We start from the raw sequence: 16,655 nt of genomic DNA on the forward strand, positions 1-16,655 counted from the left end.
CCGAGGAATTGAGACTAATCAATCCCCTTAATCGTCATTGTCTCCTCCCGAATGGACCGTGCCCGCCCCGAAATCAACAAGCAATTACACCAATCAAAGGAGGGATAAATTGTTCAACAAATGTAACGAGTAGTGCGCTGAGGTTTGTTTACCCTTATGCTTGCAGATACTGAAACTCGCAAAGGGGTCCACTTCTCAAAAGTGGGATATCATTTCATTCTTTATGGGTTGAATCCCAACCTCCTGTCACCACTCTCATTCCAGCAGTTGACGGATCGAGGAAACAATAGTAAGGAAGACTTAGCATCTAATCCAAATAGTCAGTCAGGTATTTGTGGTGAAGAGAACAGCATACCGAATATGAATTAATAGACACTTACTCCGTATGCACTCATGCACTCATGAATTCATAAACATACCATACATACGGAGTATATCTAGCACACGCGTCGAAGCAAGCTCCTCCCCAATTCCGCACTTTGTTTGGCCAACCATCATAAACAACCCGCTTTAAAATGGTAATCCTGTGGATATGTTTAAGAGCGGAGGTGGAGCGGATAGGAAGCGAACGGCAAAAGTTAAACCCGGATTGTGTCTCAAATGTAACCAATCAAAGTTCGACAATGGATCCGAAATCTGGGGTAGTCTACCTCGGTGATCGACAATTATCTCGGCAGCTTTCCCCGGTGAAGATATTACTTTCCTTTACTCGAGTACTTGTTCTTGGACCAATGCTTCCGTTTTCCTTTTAATCCTTTCCATTGAAGCTTTTCAAATATTTGTAACCCTTGGGCGTTTGTTTTGGCAGCTGTTGGTAGATGTTCTTGAGATATATGCCAAGTGTATAGATATATTGGTACAGTTTTGAACCCGACATTATGGCGCTCGGTATGTGTTTCCATTAGCACAATGTTATCCGTCTTCGCATTTTTACAGCCACGACGGTGTACACCCTATTTCCCATTTCTCCAAGTTCTTAAATAAATCAGCCCTACGATTCACGACTGCAGAAAGGGGGGGGGGTTCTTAATGCTCAAACAGATACTAATGATGAATAGCAACGGCAGTCGCAGCAGGTACAACCGCTGCGGCGATGTATCTCGATGGCAGATATTCTATAACAAAAGATTTGAACGATAAATTAAAAATGAGAAGGGCGACGAAATTACTCGCAGAAGCTGGTAAGTCTCAACCGCAAATCATATCATTCATCTCTAAACATATCCGTGTAGAGAAGAACAAAAGATTATGTCTATATTACCTGTTCGAGGACAGCGTCAAAGCCCACCCAAATGCAGAATGTATATGGTCTCGTGAAGGATGCTACACCTGGGCAGAATCCTACGATCGAGTAAACCAATATGGACAATGGTATCTTTCGCAAGGCGTGAAGCCCGGTGATTTAGTGGCATTTTATCTCCAGAATTCTCCCGACTTTTTGTTTGCATGGTTGGGATTATGGTCGATTGGAGCTGCTCCGGCTATGATTAATCACAATTTGGCTGGGAAAGCTTTAATTCATTGTATCAAGGTTCCGAATGCAAAACTCATTTTGGTCGATGATGATGAGGAATTGAAAGCTAGGATTGAAGAGGAGAAAGAGACGTTGGAGGGAGAGCTTGGGATTAAGATTCTGGTTATGGATTCTACGGTGCGATCGGAAATTCGAAGTACAAAGACCGATAGACCAGAAGATGTTTATAGAGAAGAAGTTAAAGCAAAGTCGCCTTTGGGATTGTTATATACTAGGTTGGTATTTGAAGCAGGCTGGGAGAATCTGATAGCTAATCTATCTCAAGTGGAACTACAGGATTACCAAAAGGCTGTACTTTCCATGTGGCAAGAGGCTATATGGCGGGTATCTCGGTGAGTCGGAGATTTAAGGATGAGCATTGCGAGGGTTGCTGACAATTTTTATAGAGAGCAGCTGGTCTCTCCCCAGTAAGAGACGACGATCGATGGTACAATTGTATGCCTCTGTATCACGGAACCGGCGGTATTACAGCCGTATCCAACATAATGGGTGGCGTAACGAATTGCATCGGCAAGAAATTCAGCACCTCCAAATTCTGGGGAGATATAAGAGATTCAAGAGCTACATGGTTCACATACGTTGGAGAAACGGCTCGATATCTCCTCGCTGCACCTCCTTCTCCTCAGGATAAAGATCACTGCGTACGTGTTATGTATGGAAATGGTATGCGTCCTGATGTATGGTATAAATTCAAGAATCGATTTGGGGTACCGGAAGTTATAGAATTTTTCAACAGTACCGAAGGAGTATTCACTCTCACGAATCACGCGCGTGGAGACTATTTAGCCACCGCCGTGGGGCACCATGGACTTATCTCTAGATGGCAGTTTCGCGATCTTTATATTCCCGTCAAGGTGGACGATGTTACTGGTGCCATTGCTCGAGATCCAAAGACTGGCTTCGCTATTCGAGAAACATTTGAGAAAGGTGGTGAGATCATCGTTGCTGTTCCTGATACAAATGTATTTGCAGGCTATTTCAACAATCCCGAAGCAACGGATAAAAAATATGAGAGGGATGTGTTTAAGAAAGGAGATCTTTATTACAGAACTGGAGATGCTTTAAGAAGGGATAAGGATGGGAGATGGTATTTCTTGGATCGATTGGGAGATACCTTCCGTTGGAAGGGAGAGAATGTCAGTACGGCTGAGGTTGCAGAGGTCTTAGGAAAATACGATGGAGTTGTGGAAGCTATCGTCTATGGTGTTCAATTACCATCTCATGATGGTCGAGCCGGGTGCGCAGCAGTATTCATCGATCCAAGCATTACCAATTTTGATTTTGCCGGGCTTCTTAAGTAAGTATTTCACGATCTCTAGATTTACACATCCTCCCCTCCCCCAACCCACCATCCATTCTACATAACCCCAAACCCAAACTAACAAATTCAAGACATACACGCAAACACCTACCCAAATACGCCGTTCCAATTTTCCTCCGCATCGTCAAGGAAATGGTTCCTATCCATAATAATAAACAGAATAAAACGCCGCTACGTGAACAGGGTGTTGAGCATGATAAGGTTAAGGAGGAGGATAAATTGTTGTGGATAGAAGAAAAGGGGAAGGGAAATACATATGTAGAATTCCATCGGGATCATTGGACGGATTTGGAACTTGGGAAAGCGAGATTGTGATGTTTGGTTTGGGTCAGAATGCTTGTGTGTGGTTGTGATTGTGGTTGTAGTTGGTTGGATATGAGGGATTTAGATATTGGATATTAGCCGCTAGTTTGGTATACATATGTGTGTGTGTGTATGTGAGAGAAATCTGTAAGTTCCTATATAGAAAGTTATATATATACTCATGGGCAAAAATTTCGAATTACTGTCATTCATCCCGCCTACTCGTATAACATATAATAATTAGAACCTTTAATGCACACACTCAACACACCATTCCCTCCCCAAACCCCTCAGAATCTCCCAAATATCAACCCATTTATATTCCCGAACCCCAAACTAAGACTTACACTTACAAAAACAAACAACGCAATAACCTATCTCAATCCAAGCAAAAGCAAGTCCATCCCAGCAATAATGCTGATGGACGTATTATCTAAAAAACATCCAATTTAACCCACCCCGCCCTCGATCGGTATTCGAGTAACCTTACCTTACCTACCTAATATTCCAATTTCATTTTCCGAGTTTAAGGATAAGTTTCGGATTCTATATATTACCTATTGAAAGTGATAGTGAAAGTAATGGCTAGGTGTATGTATGTACTCCGTATATATGTAGATACCAGTCCGATGTCCTAAGTGTAGTAATTGAACATACCTAGTAACTATATTATACTTGCTCTATTGCATCTGGATATATTATATATATCCGATTGTGGATGGATTAACTTTATTAGCTAGGTATAGCTAGCGTAATGAATGGTATCTACAATATAAAAGCTCAAGCACACATATTTGAAATCTAGTACGAGAGAATACCAATCTCTCATCCATAGTCCCAGGGCATAAAAGAAAAGAACCTAGAACTCGGCCTCAGTACGTTATGGACGTAAGCAATTATCGACTTCGAAACCCCGATGTAAAATTGGGTATATTGGTTGCGCATCTAGATTCTCTGTGGATTATTTACATGGTTTGAGAAGAACACATTGGTGAACATACAAGATGGCTCATATACATGGAAGCAACTAATATTCCTAGCAGTAGGTAGCAAACTGGAAAGGTACACACGGATAGAGACATCATGTTCAGTAAAATACGGTATATAATATATGATTTGATTGTATGAAAGCTACCAAAAGCGTAAATTGAAAGATGTACACCTTAACAGCCCAAATAACTTCCTTACGAATGCTGTACTCATCACTAGCCATTACTTGTGACATAAACCTGATCATGTCAAAACCCCTCAACGATACTCCGCAGATAGCCATGAGGGGGATTTCTCTTAGTTCATTGTAGTATATGGCATTGGTGCCTCTAAACTTTCAGCCAGTTAGCAAAAGCTTCAATAAGTTTAGCAATTAAGGGAGAAAATTGAATTTTGTTGTGCTCATAGATCTTGGTTAAGTTGAATTTTCATGACTCCGGAGAGTTCAGTATTTTCAGTGCATTTTTCTTAATCATAGTAGGAAGTAGGATAAGATGCTGCGCAATGAATAGTTGTAACATACCTTACGAGAAAAACATCAAAACCGTTGATCATATATGTTAGTTATCGATATGAAATGTGTAGCAAGTTGTTTGGTAGCGTGGGCGAGGCTAAGAGATCCTAATACTTCGAACTGTTAATGAAAGGTTCAATCAAGATTGTACCAAGACATAAATAATTGTGTATAAGAAATCAGAATATGTAAGAATGAATTTCATCCACTCGCAAGATATAGCGACCCCGGCGAGGGTGCCATCAAAGTGAGGTCAATCGCAAATTATCTCATCATTAAAATAGAGAAGGGCGGTTGGAGGAATAGAGATTGTACGAACCTTATACCTGTGTTGACACAGAGATGCACTCAATGAGACGCATTGTGCGAGAATGAATCAATTCAAGCAATCAATTCTTGATGTTTTCGTCGTTGTCTGTGAGGTTGAAAAAGGACGAAGAAACTGATAGGAAGAAATTTTTTATAAGATTTCAAAGTTCCATGCGAAAGCTTTGATCTATCCAAAAGAACGCTAAGTCGATCTAGCTCTAGCTTCACCCAGCACGTGCTTATATGAGTTGCTGGCCCAAATACTAAATGATGCCTAAGGAATAACTTCTAAATCTCTAGGGCCATTTCGCTTAGATTTTATTCCCACGGTGACATTTTCGATTTTCGCATTTTGAAAGTAATCGACAACTAAACATCGACAAATCCTCGACCAACGACGCCCCGTAGGTTATCTTCAATTGTACACTCGATTGATTGAACTTCTAGAATTCATCAACTAATACACTCTTTTCAGAAGATTTCACAATGGGTGACGCAGATATCAAAGCATCTTCCTGGAGACTGGTTGAGGTCGGCCGTGTCGTCCTCGTAACTGGAGGACCACACGATGGCAAGCTTGCCGCGATCGTTGAGATCATCGACCACAAGCGCGTATGTACAAATGGTGAAGGTTTGGGGAAAGAGGTTGAAATCTAACACCAAAAATAGGCTCTTATCGATGGCCCAGCAACCGACAAACTCGCCGCCGTTCCAAGACAGGCAATCTCTCTCGCCAATGTCGTTCTCACACCTCTCGTCCTTAAGGGTCTTCCAAGAGCCTGTCGCACCGGTGTTGTTCAAAAGGAGTGGGAGAAAGCTGGTATCGAGAAGTTGTGGCAACAAAGCCCATGGGCACAAAAGCGTGAGAAGCAAGCCAAGAGAGCTGCTTTGACAGATTTCGAACGATTCAAGGTTATGAGATTGAGGAAGCGGGCTGGATTCCAAGTTAAGGTCGCCCGGGCTAAGCTTGCCGCGGCATAGATTTGGGAATGGGATATTTGAGAGCGCAAGCAAAACTACTCAAGGGTTGATGGGTTCCTTTGCTCTTAAGTGAGCTTTGTATCCTACGTCAATTTTACCGGCGTAATGAGCATATGGACTTCAAAAATACCTCCAAACCAATTCTCTCTAGATCTGAATACTGGGCGTTATTTTGAGTGTGATTTGGTTCTGGAACTTTGAATTATCCTCCACATGAGAGTTGCGGGATATTTTCTGCACAATGAACTAGGAGCCATTGTACTGCTTTATCGGACAAATCCATAAGCTGATACTAATAATTTAACAACCATGATATGATGTTAAATGCACTTTGACCCAGTCTGACGTCGTCAAGAAATTGTACCCCAAGAAATGCCCCAGCCCCAACCTCAACTAGAATACATACATGTAGGCCCATGTTTTGATTAACTAATCTTAGCGAAACTGTCACAACCCTAATAAACTACAACAGCGACAACTCCAATAATTGATTCAATAAGTTCCTACATCATATCATTGCCTTCTTGTAAACTCAGGTTAGTGAAACCATTATGTTCACAATGTTCATCAGCCTTGCGGTTGTGGAGTTTTCCGCCGTACAAGGAAACTGGCCCCCAATTTCTTTAGCGCACGCACAAAATTTTGGAAAACCAAAACAACGACAATAACATCAAATTTCTAACAACTTTTAGCACAGCCAAAACCACTACCCAAAATGTCGAACCCACGTATTGAGGAACTCCCAGATAACGAGGAGCCAACCAAGCAACAAGTTACCGCAGAAGATGAGGGATCCGATAGCTCTGACTCCGAGGGAGAGGGAGAGGTAGAGTCTGGTATTCCAGCAGGTGCTGGAGCAGTTGTTCACTCTCGAAACGAGAAGAAGGCACGCAAGTCAATTGCTAAGCTCGGTCTTACAAGAGTTCCTGGGATTACCAGAGTCACTTTGAGACGACCAAAGAACGTAAGAAAATTTTAGTTGGTTTGCGATTCATTAAGGAAGTTCTTGCGATCAAGACGTGGAGCTGTGCACCAGCTTCACCACCGCGGGGTAGCTTTGATAGAACTGGAGCATAAATTTGTTACTCTCTGCTGATCATATATTGTCTTATAGATTCTCTTTGTCATCAACAACCCAGAGGTTTACAAGTCCCCAACCAGCAACACCTACATGTATGCAACTTCTACCCCGCATTTCAAAATCACAGTTTAGTCTAATAATTTACCTCAGTGTCTTTGGTGAGGCTAAGATTGAGGATCTTAACTCTCAAGCTCAAGCTTCTGCTGCCGCACAATTGGCTGCTCAAGAATCTCACGACCACGCCGGTCACGACCACTCTGGCCACGACCACTCCCACGATCACGGAAAGGGCAAGGCTGTTGACACCGGTGATGAGAAGAAGGAAGAGGAAGAAGATGACACAGAGGAGGTCGATGCTACTGGACTTGAGGACAAGGATATTGAGTTGGTCATGACCCAAGCCAGTGTCTCGCGCAACAAGGCTGTGAAGGCATTGAAAGAGAATGACAATGATATAGTCAATTCTATCATGGCTCTAAGCATATAGTTCTAAGCTAGCTTAGCTAAATCTTTATGGATTGCTGTTCTAGGTTGACATTCTATGAATGGATGGCAATGGTATTACGTGGACATAGAACGACATACATACCTGAATGAATTTCAGGAGTGCTATATAGTACGATTGCAATTCAATTCTATGCCACCTTCATGTGCATCATCTCCGCAATCAATTATTTTCAAATGTAACTCTGTGGCAATGCAAATTTGTCAGGTGTATCCCGTATGAATGGCTATCTTATAGTTACGTGAATTATAAAAATATGCCACTTCGATTTCCAAAACTTAATTCTGTTCGCTCAATTCGAGATCCTCCATCAGGCTGAACACTGTGTAAGTCACGTGACTATCTATTTTCTTGCTCGAACCGAGACTTGCAGCTTTTGACGACGAAGTCAACAACATCTCAGTTCTCCACTCCCTAATCATACCAACACCTTCACAATGGCAGCCGGAGTAAGTTGAATCTCTTAATTGAAGCCCTACTGCTATTAATCGAAATTTACCGCCAAACCTCGCCGTCTTGCAGACTTTGCAACCCTTCCGAAGAATTCCGAGGACTTCTGGCCGGACCTTCACTCCCCTCGAGCTCGTTGAGTGTGAGATTATTACTGACCAATCTACTCCTACAGCGCAGCGCAGCCCTCAAACTTGACTGGGCCAAAGTTTCCCAATCCCTCGGACTCAAGGGAGCCACCGCGTCCTCTCTCCAAGCTTTCAAGAAGCGCAACGAAGATGCCCGTCGCCGCGTGCAAGCTCTTTCTGAGCAACCTACCAAAGTAGACTTCGCACACTACAGATCGATTCTCAAGAACACCGCTGTTGTCGACGAAATTGAGAAGCATTTCTCCACATTCAAGCCAGCAACATATGATGTAGCTAGACAGATTAAGGCGATTGAGACCTTTGAGGCACAAGCTATCAAGAACGCAGAAGAGACAAAGGGCAGAGTGGACTTGGAATTGAAGGACTTACAGAAGACATTGAAGAATATCGAGGAGGCTAGACCATTCGAGGATTTGACTGTGGTATGTAGTGGCTCTAGAAAGGAATGGGGAAAGACAAAGGAAAGAAATGGGGTTGGCTAATATGTTATGTGTGTCAATAGGATGAAGTTGCTGCTGCTCGCCCAGATATTGACGAGAAGACTGCTCAACTCGTTTCCAAGGGTCGCTGGGGTGTTCCAGGTTACAAGGTACGTTTTGAAGTTTTATATGTTTGTTGTTTGGGATGACGCGGCTGCTAATATATTTATAGGAGAAATTCGGCGATCTTTCTATGCTTTAGATGGAATAGATTTGAGCTCCCCTTTTCTTTGTTACCTGCACTGTTGTAGATAAGGACCGGTGGTGGAAGAATCAACATCATGGTGGTTGAATGTTTAAAGCCAAGTTGGCTAATCATGATATTGTTTTCCTCAACTTATTGAACTACTGATGAATTTGTTGTTTTGATTGAATGCTGTCAGAAAGATCATCAAATTAAACCTCTGAGATGCTGGGACTGCATGTAGATGATATTAGTCACTCTTGGAGTCATGAGGAATGAATTTGAAAAAGCAAAGCATCATCCAAAAGCGAGTCAAACTAGCCACGAATACTAAAATATCCACCTATTTTCAATCCAGAATCTTCAGACTGGGCTAGACACACAGCCGTAAAGTATAAACAGTCCATGATCGCTTTGAGCATGCAGATTCATGTTCCACGCTACCTCTATGCCATTCAAACAGCCATTTTGCGGAAGAGGGTTCTACTTGCCTTCACGTCATAAAACCTTCAAACCCTTTCCACAATCCATTTACACGTGTTGCCGTTGCGCTTCTACTCGCAGCTTTCTAGAATCTATGTTGTAATCCTTGTTCAAACATTCAGCCTCTACTATATAATCGCATTCAAACATTGAGTCTCGCTTCCGCATAAAAACATACTGGAGCTTTGGATCTCCGTTGCACATTTTAAGAACATTTAGTTCCATCTATACCTGGAAGGAAAGACTAGTCTCGATTATTTTATTTGACTCATCTCACAACCTAATCTCCTCACTCCACTCCACCCAATCCATTTCTCCCTTCGCCCGACTCTCTCTATCATCAACTTCATCTGCATCATCCAAAACCCACTTTGCCCCTTTAACCAATTCCATCTCAGCCTGCTGAGCTGCATCCAATATCATACCTTTCAACCAAAACGTATGCGGCCATCCTACTTCAACTCGAATCTTCACTTCGTTTCCTCTTTCTCTTAATCCAAGTCCTAGACATATCCCATCGGAATAATAAATATCGTTTGTGCAAAGCTGGAAGAACCATTTCATTTTGATGTTTTCCGGTCCTGCATTTTCGGGTTTAGATGCTTCTGCAAATTTCGAAGTCTTAAGCTTCGATATCTCAGCCAACATCTCCAAAGGCATCTTATATTCCCTAACTCTATTCTCCTTCGTCACAGCCGCTTTATCCAATATTCCCGTATAAAACTCCTCCTTCATACTCGTGTGCATATGTTTCCATTCTTCAGGGATACTTATCCCATTTTCCGTCGCATCACATGTTACGGGACATCTCAATATAACACCCAATATCCTCTCTCCTTTTCCTTCTCGTAAAGCAATTAATGCAATAGTAGCAGCTAATTGTCCCCCGCTAGAACTCCCCACTAATATGAATTTTCGACCGAGATAAAGAGAAGAGAGGTGGGAAAAAGAAACCAGAGCATCGGATACAGCGTCATCGGCGCGGAAATCCGGTAGTAGACGGTAAGATATTGAGAGGAGGGGGAGGGAGAGTGAAATACTTAGTTGGCGACATGTTAATTCTTCGGAGTCGAGATCACCGACGTATAGACCTCCGCCGTGGAAATAGATGATTAGGGGTTTGGAATCGGACCCGTGGAGTGCACGTGGTGTGTAGAGACGAGTGGGTATGTTGTGAGTGCTGCAGGGAATGCATGATGATGTTATGAGGAGGTTTTTGGTGAGGTGTGTCAGAGATGTGCGGAGGAGGTGCGTGTTTTGATTCGTGCAGTTTTGGCTGTATGTGGATTTGCGGATGTGGGGGAAGGGAGAGGTATTAGGGGGTGGGAGGTGTGGGATGTGAGATACCCAGGTTGGGTGCAGAGGAGGAGGATGGGTGAGGATTAAAGGGTTGGTGTTGGTTTCGGGGTTGAGGTTGGTAGACATAGTGGATGTAATGTGATTTGAATTGTAGGATTCGTGAGCTTCAAGTATTGTGTAGAAAGTAATAGATTTGGAGTGAAAGGAATCTTTGATATAGATCGAAATGATAGTTGATGGATATTAGACCTGGGTTATACTAAACATTCAAGGGTAATTAATCATTGCAGATTTAGACGGAAGAACTGTTAGCAGCATTTTATACGTGATCATTCATTTTATAAGCACATAGTTCGACATAATGGCGCCTGTTCATTTACAGGTGTTGTTCCGGGGGATGAATAATTTGTGGGGCATCGAAAGGCAAACCAGGCTTTGATTGCGTTCTGTGAGTCTCGTACTTTTTTATGCAGGGGCTTTGGTGTCCCTTTTCTGACGCGGGATCAATCCACTATGCTAGTTATGGTACTTCTTTTTGCACAGTTGCAGCAAACATCTGGAATGTTTCTTGCATTTCTGAATTGTAGATAGATTGGTTTTATAAATTCCCATTACTGTTATGATATACCTGAGATGGGAGGAAATTCAAAACACGTCTAATCCATCGGGTCTCCCATATTTGACAGAAATCCAATTCGCCTTATATCCAACACATATCACAAATATTCGTGTCCTTCCTTGCTTACAAGACGGCTTCGTGGGTATACATCCTTTCATATCCAAATTACTGCTGGTGGAAGCGACGAGCTCAATTATGCGTCCTCAATTACGATTCATCTCTTCCATCCAGTAACTTAAAATCTTCTGAAACAATGAGTCTTTTGTCCGGTCAATCTCCCTCACCCGGGGATGAAATCACTTTCTAGAGTTATTGGGACTAGAAATATTGCGTCGATGGCTCGTGCTTGTTCAGCTTTAGGTAGTGAATGATGTTGGCATCTTAATGATATTCACATCCCAAATACCGCATCAAAATCGAAAGGCAATGGATCTGCGTTGGTGATGACTGATGCTGTTCCATCTAATCTTCTGCCGCCAAATTCCCATTTATATACAATGCTTGCGGGATGCAAAAGTGAAGTAGAATATGTCAAGTCTCGCTTTTCGTACATCGCTTTCTTCTCAAGCCCAGTATTCAATGAACCAAGGTCGAGTCGTGGAAGTCCCTGCAACGGACAAACTTCTACCACAGCGAAAAGACGTAACGAAGGTAGCGGTTGGCATGGAAGAACTAGGCGCTCCGTGGATCCTAGTGCAGGCAAACCGGTGGTACGCAGATGGATCTCCTCAATTTGCGCATTGGCAATGCTTAAATGCTTAAAAAGCTCCTCGATGTGAGATGATGAGTATTCCTGCCATATTTCCAAACTGAGACGTTTGATATGTCTAACTTTCTCGGGCCCAAGATCATGAATGAATTGAATGGTATCCGTAGTACGACCATACCGGCTTGTGTCAAGAAAAGATGGGAAAGGCAAATATTTGGAGTTGAGGATGAAAGGTAGAATTTCCAAGCGAACTTGTTTATTGAGGCGTAGCAATTGTGCAGAACATCTGCAATTCTGCTCGTAGACTTCGGGATCGCCTTTGGCGCAGCTATCTTTATGAATACACAGGCAAAGATATGAATAGATACTTGTGCGGATTTCGGGGGGTAGTCTCATCAAAGGAAAGCCTGTAGAACGACATCTTTGCTCCCATTGTAGATAGAACACCATGGCTCAAGGTTGAAGCCTCAGACGCACACTGAGCTGTCACTGCTGCCATTGTTGTTATTATTTTTTAGATGTGACGAATGAAATGTGTGGGAAGAGAAATTGCAAGAGACAAAAGGACGGACAGACATAACTTACTCGAGTAGACCTAACTTATATTGAGTTTTATGCAAAACTTGCTTACTAGACTGGTACTTGAGAAGAAGAGGGAGGGGTACTTGCTCAAGATAAGGTTAATGAGGATTAGCTTGAGGCAGAATAAAGGCGGTGACTGCAATAATCTAATATTAGTGGTCCAAATTCCTACTAATGCAGGTCATACATATCCATATGATAAGAAAGATGGGACAAAATAATCTCGGCGTCTGTACTACCATGCGCAACATTACATCAAGATCGCCATTACATCGAGATCACCCCTCCTTCATGCTTGACTACAAGTGCACAAGCATTGCACCATGGCTGGAACACCAATTAAGATACCAGGGAAATATACTCGAGATTCCAGTAAATCTGCCGTCCTAGCGAGAAAGATTCTGGTATGGGTTTTCATGTTAAAAGCAAATACTGATTGTGAATGGATTTTGTTAACCTCAAAAAGTAGAAACGGCCTCGCGGCAGACCCCTCAAACAACAATCCTCAAAGCTCGCATCGCATATTTCACAATCTTTGTCTTCTACCGCTCGAGAATCAAAAGTCCGCACTATGAAGAATATCAAATCGAGGCGCAACATGTCGCAACTCGAGAAATTGCCGACGGAACTTCTCGAGGCGATATTCTTCTACTGCCTAAACCTCAATTTGCCGGTATGCAGTCCAGTTATAGGAGGAAAGCTAAGCGGGGAGTCTGTCTACAGCAAGACTGTCATTACTGCTTTTGATAAAACCTGGGATGGGTGGTATAGACAATCGATTCTTCCTATTTCGAATTTCGAAATGAATCGCACTGATAGTGGCAGCCTACAGGTAAGCGCAGCTCTATGGCTGAGTGAGAATTGACTGACAATATGCATCTAGTCTGCAATTTTGAAGCGTCGTTGGGCAAGGTTACCTGTACTTATCCGAAGTCAAGATTTATGGGTTCGAAAATACGCACAAGGACGTCCGTTCCCGACCACTATTATACAGCGTCTGTGGAGTGAGCCTTTTGGAAGTGACATCCGTAAAAGTGGCATTAAAGATGTTGATCCTAAGACTGTTTCGGCAGTTCGCTTATTCGACAATGATTTTGCCAAATTTTGTTATATCTTCCGACGGGCGGAGCAAACGCCAGATTTCAACATGAAAATCCAGCATCTTTCGGGTTCCAAGATTCATGATTATGTGAACATGGCCACAGGTACAGAGATACCTAATACGCTGTTGATCGGCCCATGGGATGAGGAGGCCATCAAGTTCTTATATTGGTTGGTTATGGGAGGAGCACGTATTGATTGGCTCACATCGACGAGTGGAGAGGTATTATTCTTAATGAATCACTCGTGTGTCAGGCAGCCCGCTAATAAGAACTTAGGCAGCTATAATTGGATATAAGAGAGCTGTTCGGGAGTCCAGGATCGAGGTAATCTACCTCCTATTGCTTGCTGGTATAGAGAATAAGCTTGATGGTGATATCATCCAATATGTACTCGAAAATGCGGAAGCAAACCGGTCTTTTACCACCATACTGATGATGATGTCCCCTGGGCGTAGGTTGCCCTCACTTCTGTTGGACGGGATGCTCCTGTTCAAAAATAGTCATGAACATGAGAATGACTTTGAAAAGCTTATACTGATTGAGGAATTATTTGCCTGGTTTGGATAAAGGTGTGGGAGTTCAAGGCATATTTGTGTGTTTTTGAATGATGATACGATGTACGATGGTATTTTAATTATTCTTCATATACAAAGTAAATAGTTAATGCTAGTACTATTTATTGTACCTCCGTGATGTTTCCCTAAACTCTCAACTCCTACTTCATTCATTTGCTAGAGTTCACGTGACCATAGATTACATTCGAAATTTGATGTCCAAGCTTTTTTGATAGAAATATATTTGCGACAAACGATCCAAGAAAGGCTCATGAGTAGCAAATGATTCGTAGACGCTTGTATTAGCTCTTTTCAGCTGCTATGCGGTCTCCTCTACAGAATACTGTACCATCAGCATCTTTACTGAGATTTCTGCGGGCACAATCTGAAGGCATTTGTTTCTTCAATTCTAACTCCAAGCTGCCAGGTTTATTTTTCGACCATGCACCCCATGTCACAGCTTCTGGTGTAGGATATATCTATCATTCAAGGCCATGTCGGAGACTCCTTTCAACTTCACTACCTCGTGGAGCAAATGTCGAGGCTGGATTCCCTAATATTGATTCCTCGAGACCGCGATTGGCCACCTCGAATTCGACCTCAAAAGCTATCCAGCCCAAACGGACTACACTACCGAGCAAGAAATCTGCGGCTCAGAATCGCCCGCAAACAAGTCGCGGAATATCTACAGGCACAAGGAAATGGCCATTCAAACTCTGGTCTTCGAAGAGGGGCGGAAAACCATTACAACCTGACGACCTGCCAAGTCGCAGTGAGGATGGAAGAGATATAGATGTGTTTAGTCTAGGGCGATCGGTATCTGTGAAGGCTGCCAGTGAGCCTCGGTTACGATGTACAGAGTTGGATGAGAATGGGAATGTAGTTCTTGTAAATGGAGAGTTTAAGAAAAGCGAGCTTATTGCTAAGGTGTGGCAGGATATCTTCTCTTGTAGACTTTTTGGGCGTGCAAATACTGATCGCGTTTAGTATGGATTGCTCCCTCGAGATCTTCGAAAAATTGATTCGAGTACCCTTCCGCATATCCTCGTCCGCCCTTCTGCTATTCTCATTAATCTTCTCCACCTTCGAGTCCTTATAAAATCTAATAGAGTTTTAATTTTCGACGCCTATGGCTCCACCGATTCCTATACACAATCACTCTTCATGTATGATTTAGAAGGAAAGCTTCGCCAAAAACAAACTTCTCCGTCAGCAGGCGGCCTTCCGTACGAATTTCGTGCCCTCGAAGCTGTCCTGATATCTGTTACATCTGGCTTGGAGAAAGAATTTGAAACAGTGCGGGAACCAGTTGTCAGAGTCTTGAAAGAGTTGGAAGAGGACATTGATCGAGACAAGCTTCGCTACCTTCTTATTTACTCCAAGAAACTCGGCACATTCGAACAAAAGGCAAAATTGGTCAGAGATTCGATTGATGAGTTATTGGAGGCGGATGATGATTTGGCTGCTATGTATCTTACTGAGAAGGATCATGATTTAAAGAGAGGAGAAGACGATCACACAGAGGTCGAAATGTTGTTGGAATCGTATCACAAACTATGCGATGAAATTGTTCAAGAGTCCGGGAATTTAGTTTCTAACATTAGGAACACAGAAGAAATGTATGTTTACAGCCATCTCTCTGCTCCGGTTTATATATACTAATCTAGAGATCAACAGAGTCAAAGCTATACTCGATGCTAATCGCAACTCCCTTATGCTTCTTGAACTCAAAATTTCTATTGGGACGCTAGGTATGGGTTCTGGCGCGTTCATTGCTGCCCTCTATGGCATGAATTTGAAGAACCACATCGAAGAATCCGACCTCGGTTTCCTAGGCGTATCAGGTTGGTGCGGGATTTTCGCAGCAATTGTATGGTTCTATGGAATCTCCAAGCTTAAAAAGGTTCAACGAGTTAGTATGTGGGGAGAAAGTGGGATGCGGGGTCGCAACTGGAGAGTGGCGGAAGATGAAGCTAAAGCAGTAGAGATGGATAAGGGGAGGAGAGACAGAGGACGAAGATTAAAAGAGGAGAGGGGAAGTGCTATGGAAGAGGTTAGAGCAAAGGTGTTGGAGCAGAGAAAATCAATTCATGAGGCTGTCGCCGGTGCTCATACAGAAAAAAGGGCTGCGGCTATGGCGTCTAGGATTGCGGGGCATGGGCATGGGCATGCACATATAAAAAGAGGATTAAATACCGTTACTGATACCTAGAGGTAGGAGCTCGCTTAGATAACAGGGTCGGCTGGTGGTGAGTGTTGATTGGCGTTCTGGATATAATATGTGTGTATGAGTATATGTATAAGAATAAGGAGGTTGGGTGTTTTGATTAAAAGTCCTAGAAAAACGAGGTGGGAACTTTTAAAAATGACCCCGGTGGGTTTAGATTAGATGGCTGATAGATATATGATGGGACTCCTCTCAGATATTCTTTTGATATGATAATGAGATACTTCACTTCACTTCACTTTACTTCTCTTCATTCCAGATGAATAGTTGCTTCATTTT

General features: G+C 42.8%; 8 protein-coding genes across 8 annotated transcripts; 5 read left to right on the top strand and 3 right to left on the bottom strand.

Annotated features, from left to right (window-relative positions):
- Positions 1-878: 878 nt before the first annotated feature.
- On the top strand, positions 879-3,170 carry SS1G_05281 (hypothetical protein; the record flags this gene model as incomplete). The annotated part of the gene is made up of 5 exons (XM_001593803.1): positions 879-888; positions 1,059-1,749; positions 1,800-1,866; positions 1,921-2,831; positions 2,927-3,170. The coding sequence occupies 5 exons, from the start codon at positions 879-881 to the stop codon at positions 3,168-3,170; spliced, it is 1,923 nt and encodes a 640-aa protein (XP_001593853.1).
- Positions 3,171-4,245: 1,075 nt separating this feature from the next.
- SS1G_05282 (predicted protein) lies at positions 4,246-4,703 on the bottom strand (the record flags this gene model as incomplete). Its single annotated transcript, XM_001593804.1, has 2 exons — positions 4,246-4,477; positions 4,672-4,703. 2 exons carry the CDS (start codon positions 4,701-4,703, stop codon positions 4,246-4,248), a joined length of 264 nt encoding a protein of 87 aa, XP_001593854.1.
- Positions 4,704-5,457: 754 nt separating this feature from the next.
- Positions 5,458-5,952, top strand: SS1G_05283 (60S ribosomal protein L14; the record flags this gene model as incomplete). The annotated part of the gene is made up of 2 exons (XM_001593805.1): positions 5,458-5,583; positions 5,641-5,952. The coding sequence occupies 2 exons, from the start codon at positions 5,458-5,460 to the stop codon at positions 5,950-5,952; spliced, it is 438 nt and encodes a 145-aa protein (XP_001593855.1).
- Positions 5,953-6,667: 715 nt separating this feature from the next.
- SS1G_05284 (hypothetical protein) lies at positions 6,668-7,520 on the top strand (the record flags this gene model as incomplete). Its single annotated transcript, XM_001593806.1, has 3 exons — positions 6,668-6,916; positions 7,067-7,125; positions 7,184-7,520. The coding sequence occupies 3 exons, from the start codon at positions 6,668-6,670 to the stop codon at positions 7,518-7,520; spliced, it is 645 nt and encodes a 214-aa protein (XP_001593856.1).
- A 455-nt stretch (positions 7,521-7,975) lies between these two features.
- Positions 7,976-8,818, top strand: SS1G_05285 (ATP synthase D chain, mitochondrial; the record flags this gene model as incomplete). The annotated part of the gene is made up of 4 exons (XM_001593807.1): positions 7,976-7,987; positions 8,164-8,559; positions 8,640-8,726; positions 8,789-8,818. The coding sequence occupies 4 exons, from the start codon at positions 7,976-7,978 to the stop codon at positions 8,816-8,818; spliced, it is 525 nt and encodes a 174-aa protein (XP_001593857.1).
- Positions 8,819-9,556: 738 nt separating this feature from the next.
- SS1G_05286 (hypothetical protein) lies at positions 9,557-10,708 on the bottom strand (the record flags this gene model as incomplete). Its single annotated transcript, XM_001593808.1, has 1 exon — positions 9,557-10,708. One exon carries the CDS (start codon positions 10,706-10,708, stop codon positions 9,557-9,559), a length of 1,152 nt encoding a protein of 383 aa, XP_001593858.1.
- Positions 10,709-11,592: 884 nt separating this feature from the next.
- SS1G_05287 (predicted protein) lies at positions 11,593-12,360 on the bottom strand (the record flags this gene model as incomplete). Its single annotated transcript, XM_001593809.1, has 1 exon — positions 11,593-12,360. One exon carries the CDS (start codon positions 12,358-12,360, stop codon positions 11,593-11,595), a length of 768 nt encoding a protein of 255 aa, XP_001593859.1.
- A 730-nt stretch (positions 12,361-13,090) lies between these two features.
- SS1G_05288 (hypothetical protein) lies at positions 13,091-16,361 on the top strand (the record flags this gene model as incomplete). Its single annotated transcript, XM_001593810.1, has 6 exons — positions 13,091-13,324; positions 13,376-13,816; positions 13,872-14,046; positions 14,577-15,037; positions 15,137-15,768; positions 15,827-16,361. The coding sequence occupies 6 exons, from the start codon at positions 13,091-13,093 to the stop codon at positions 16,359-16,361; spliced, it is 2,478 nt and encodes an 825-aa protein (XP_001593860.1).
- Between the last annotated feature and the right edge of the window lie 294 nt (positions 16,362-16,655).

Source organism: Sclerotinia sclerotiorum, genomic scaffold (assembly GCF_000146945.2).
Source record: "Sclerotinia sclerotiorum 1980 UF-70 scaffold_6 genomic scaffold, whole genome shotgun sequence".
Lineage (NCBI taxonomy): Eukaryota > Fungi > Ascomycota > Leotiomycetes > Helotiales > Sclerotiniaceae > Sclerotinia > Sclerotinia sclerotiorum.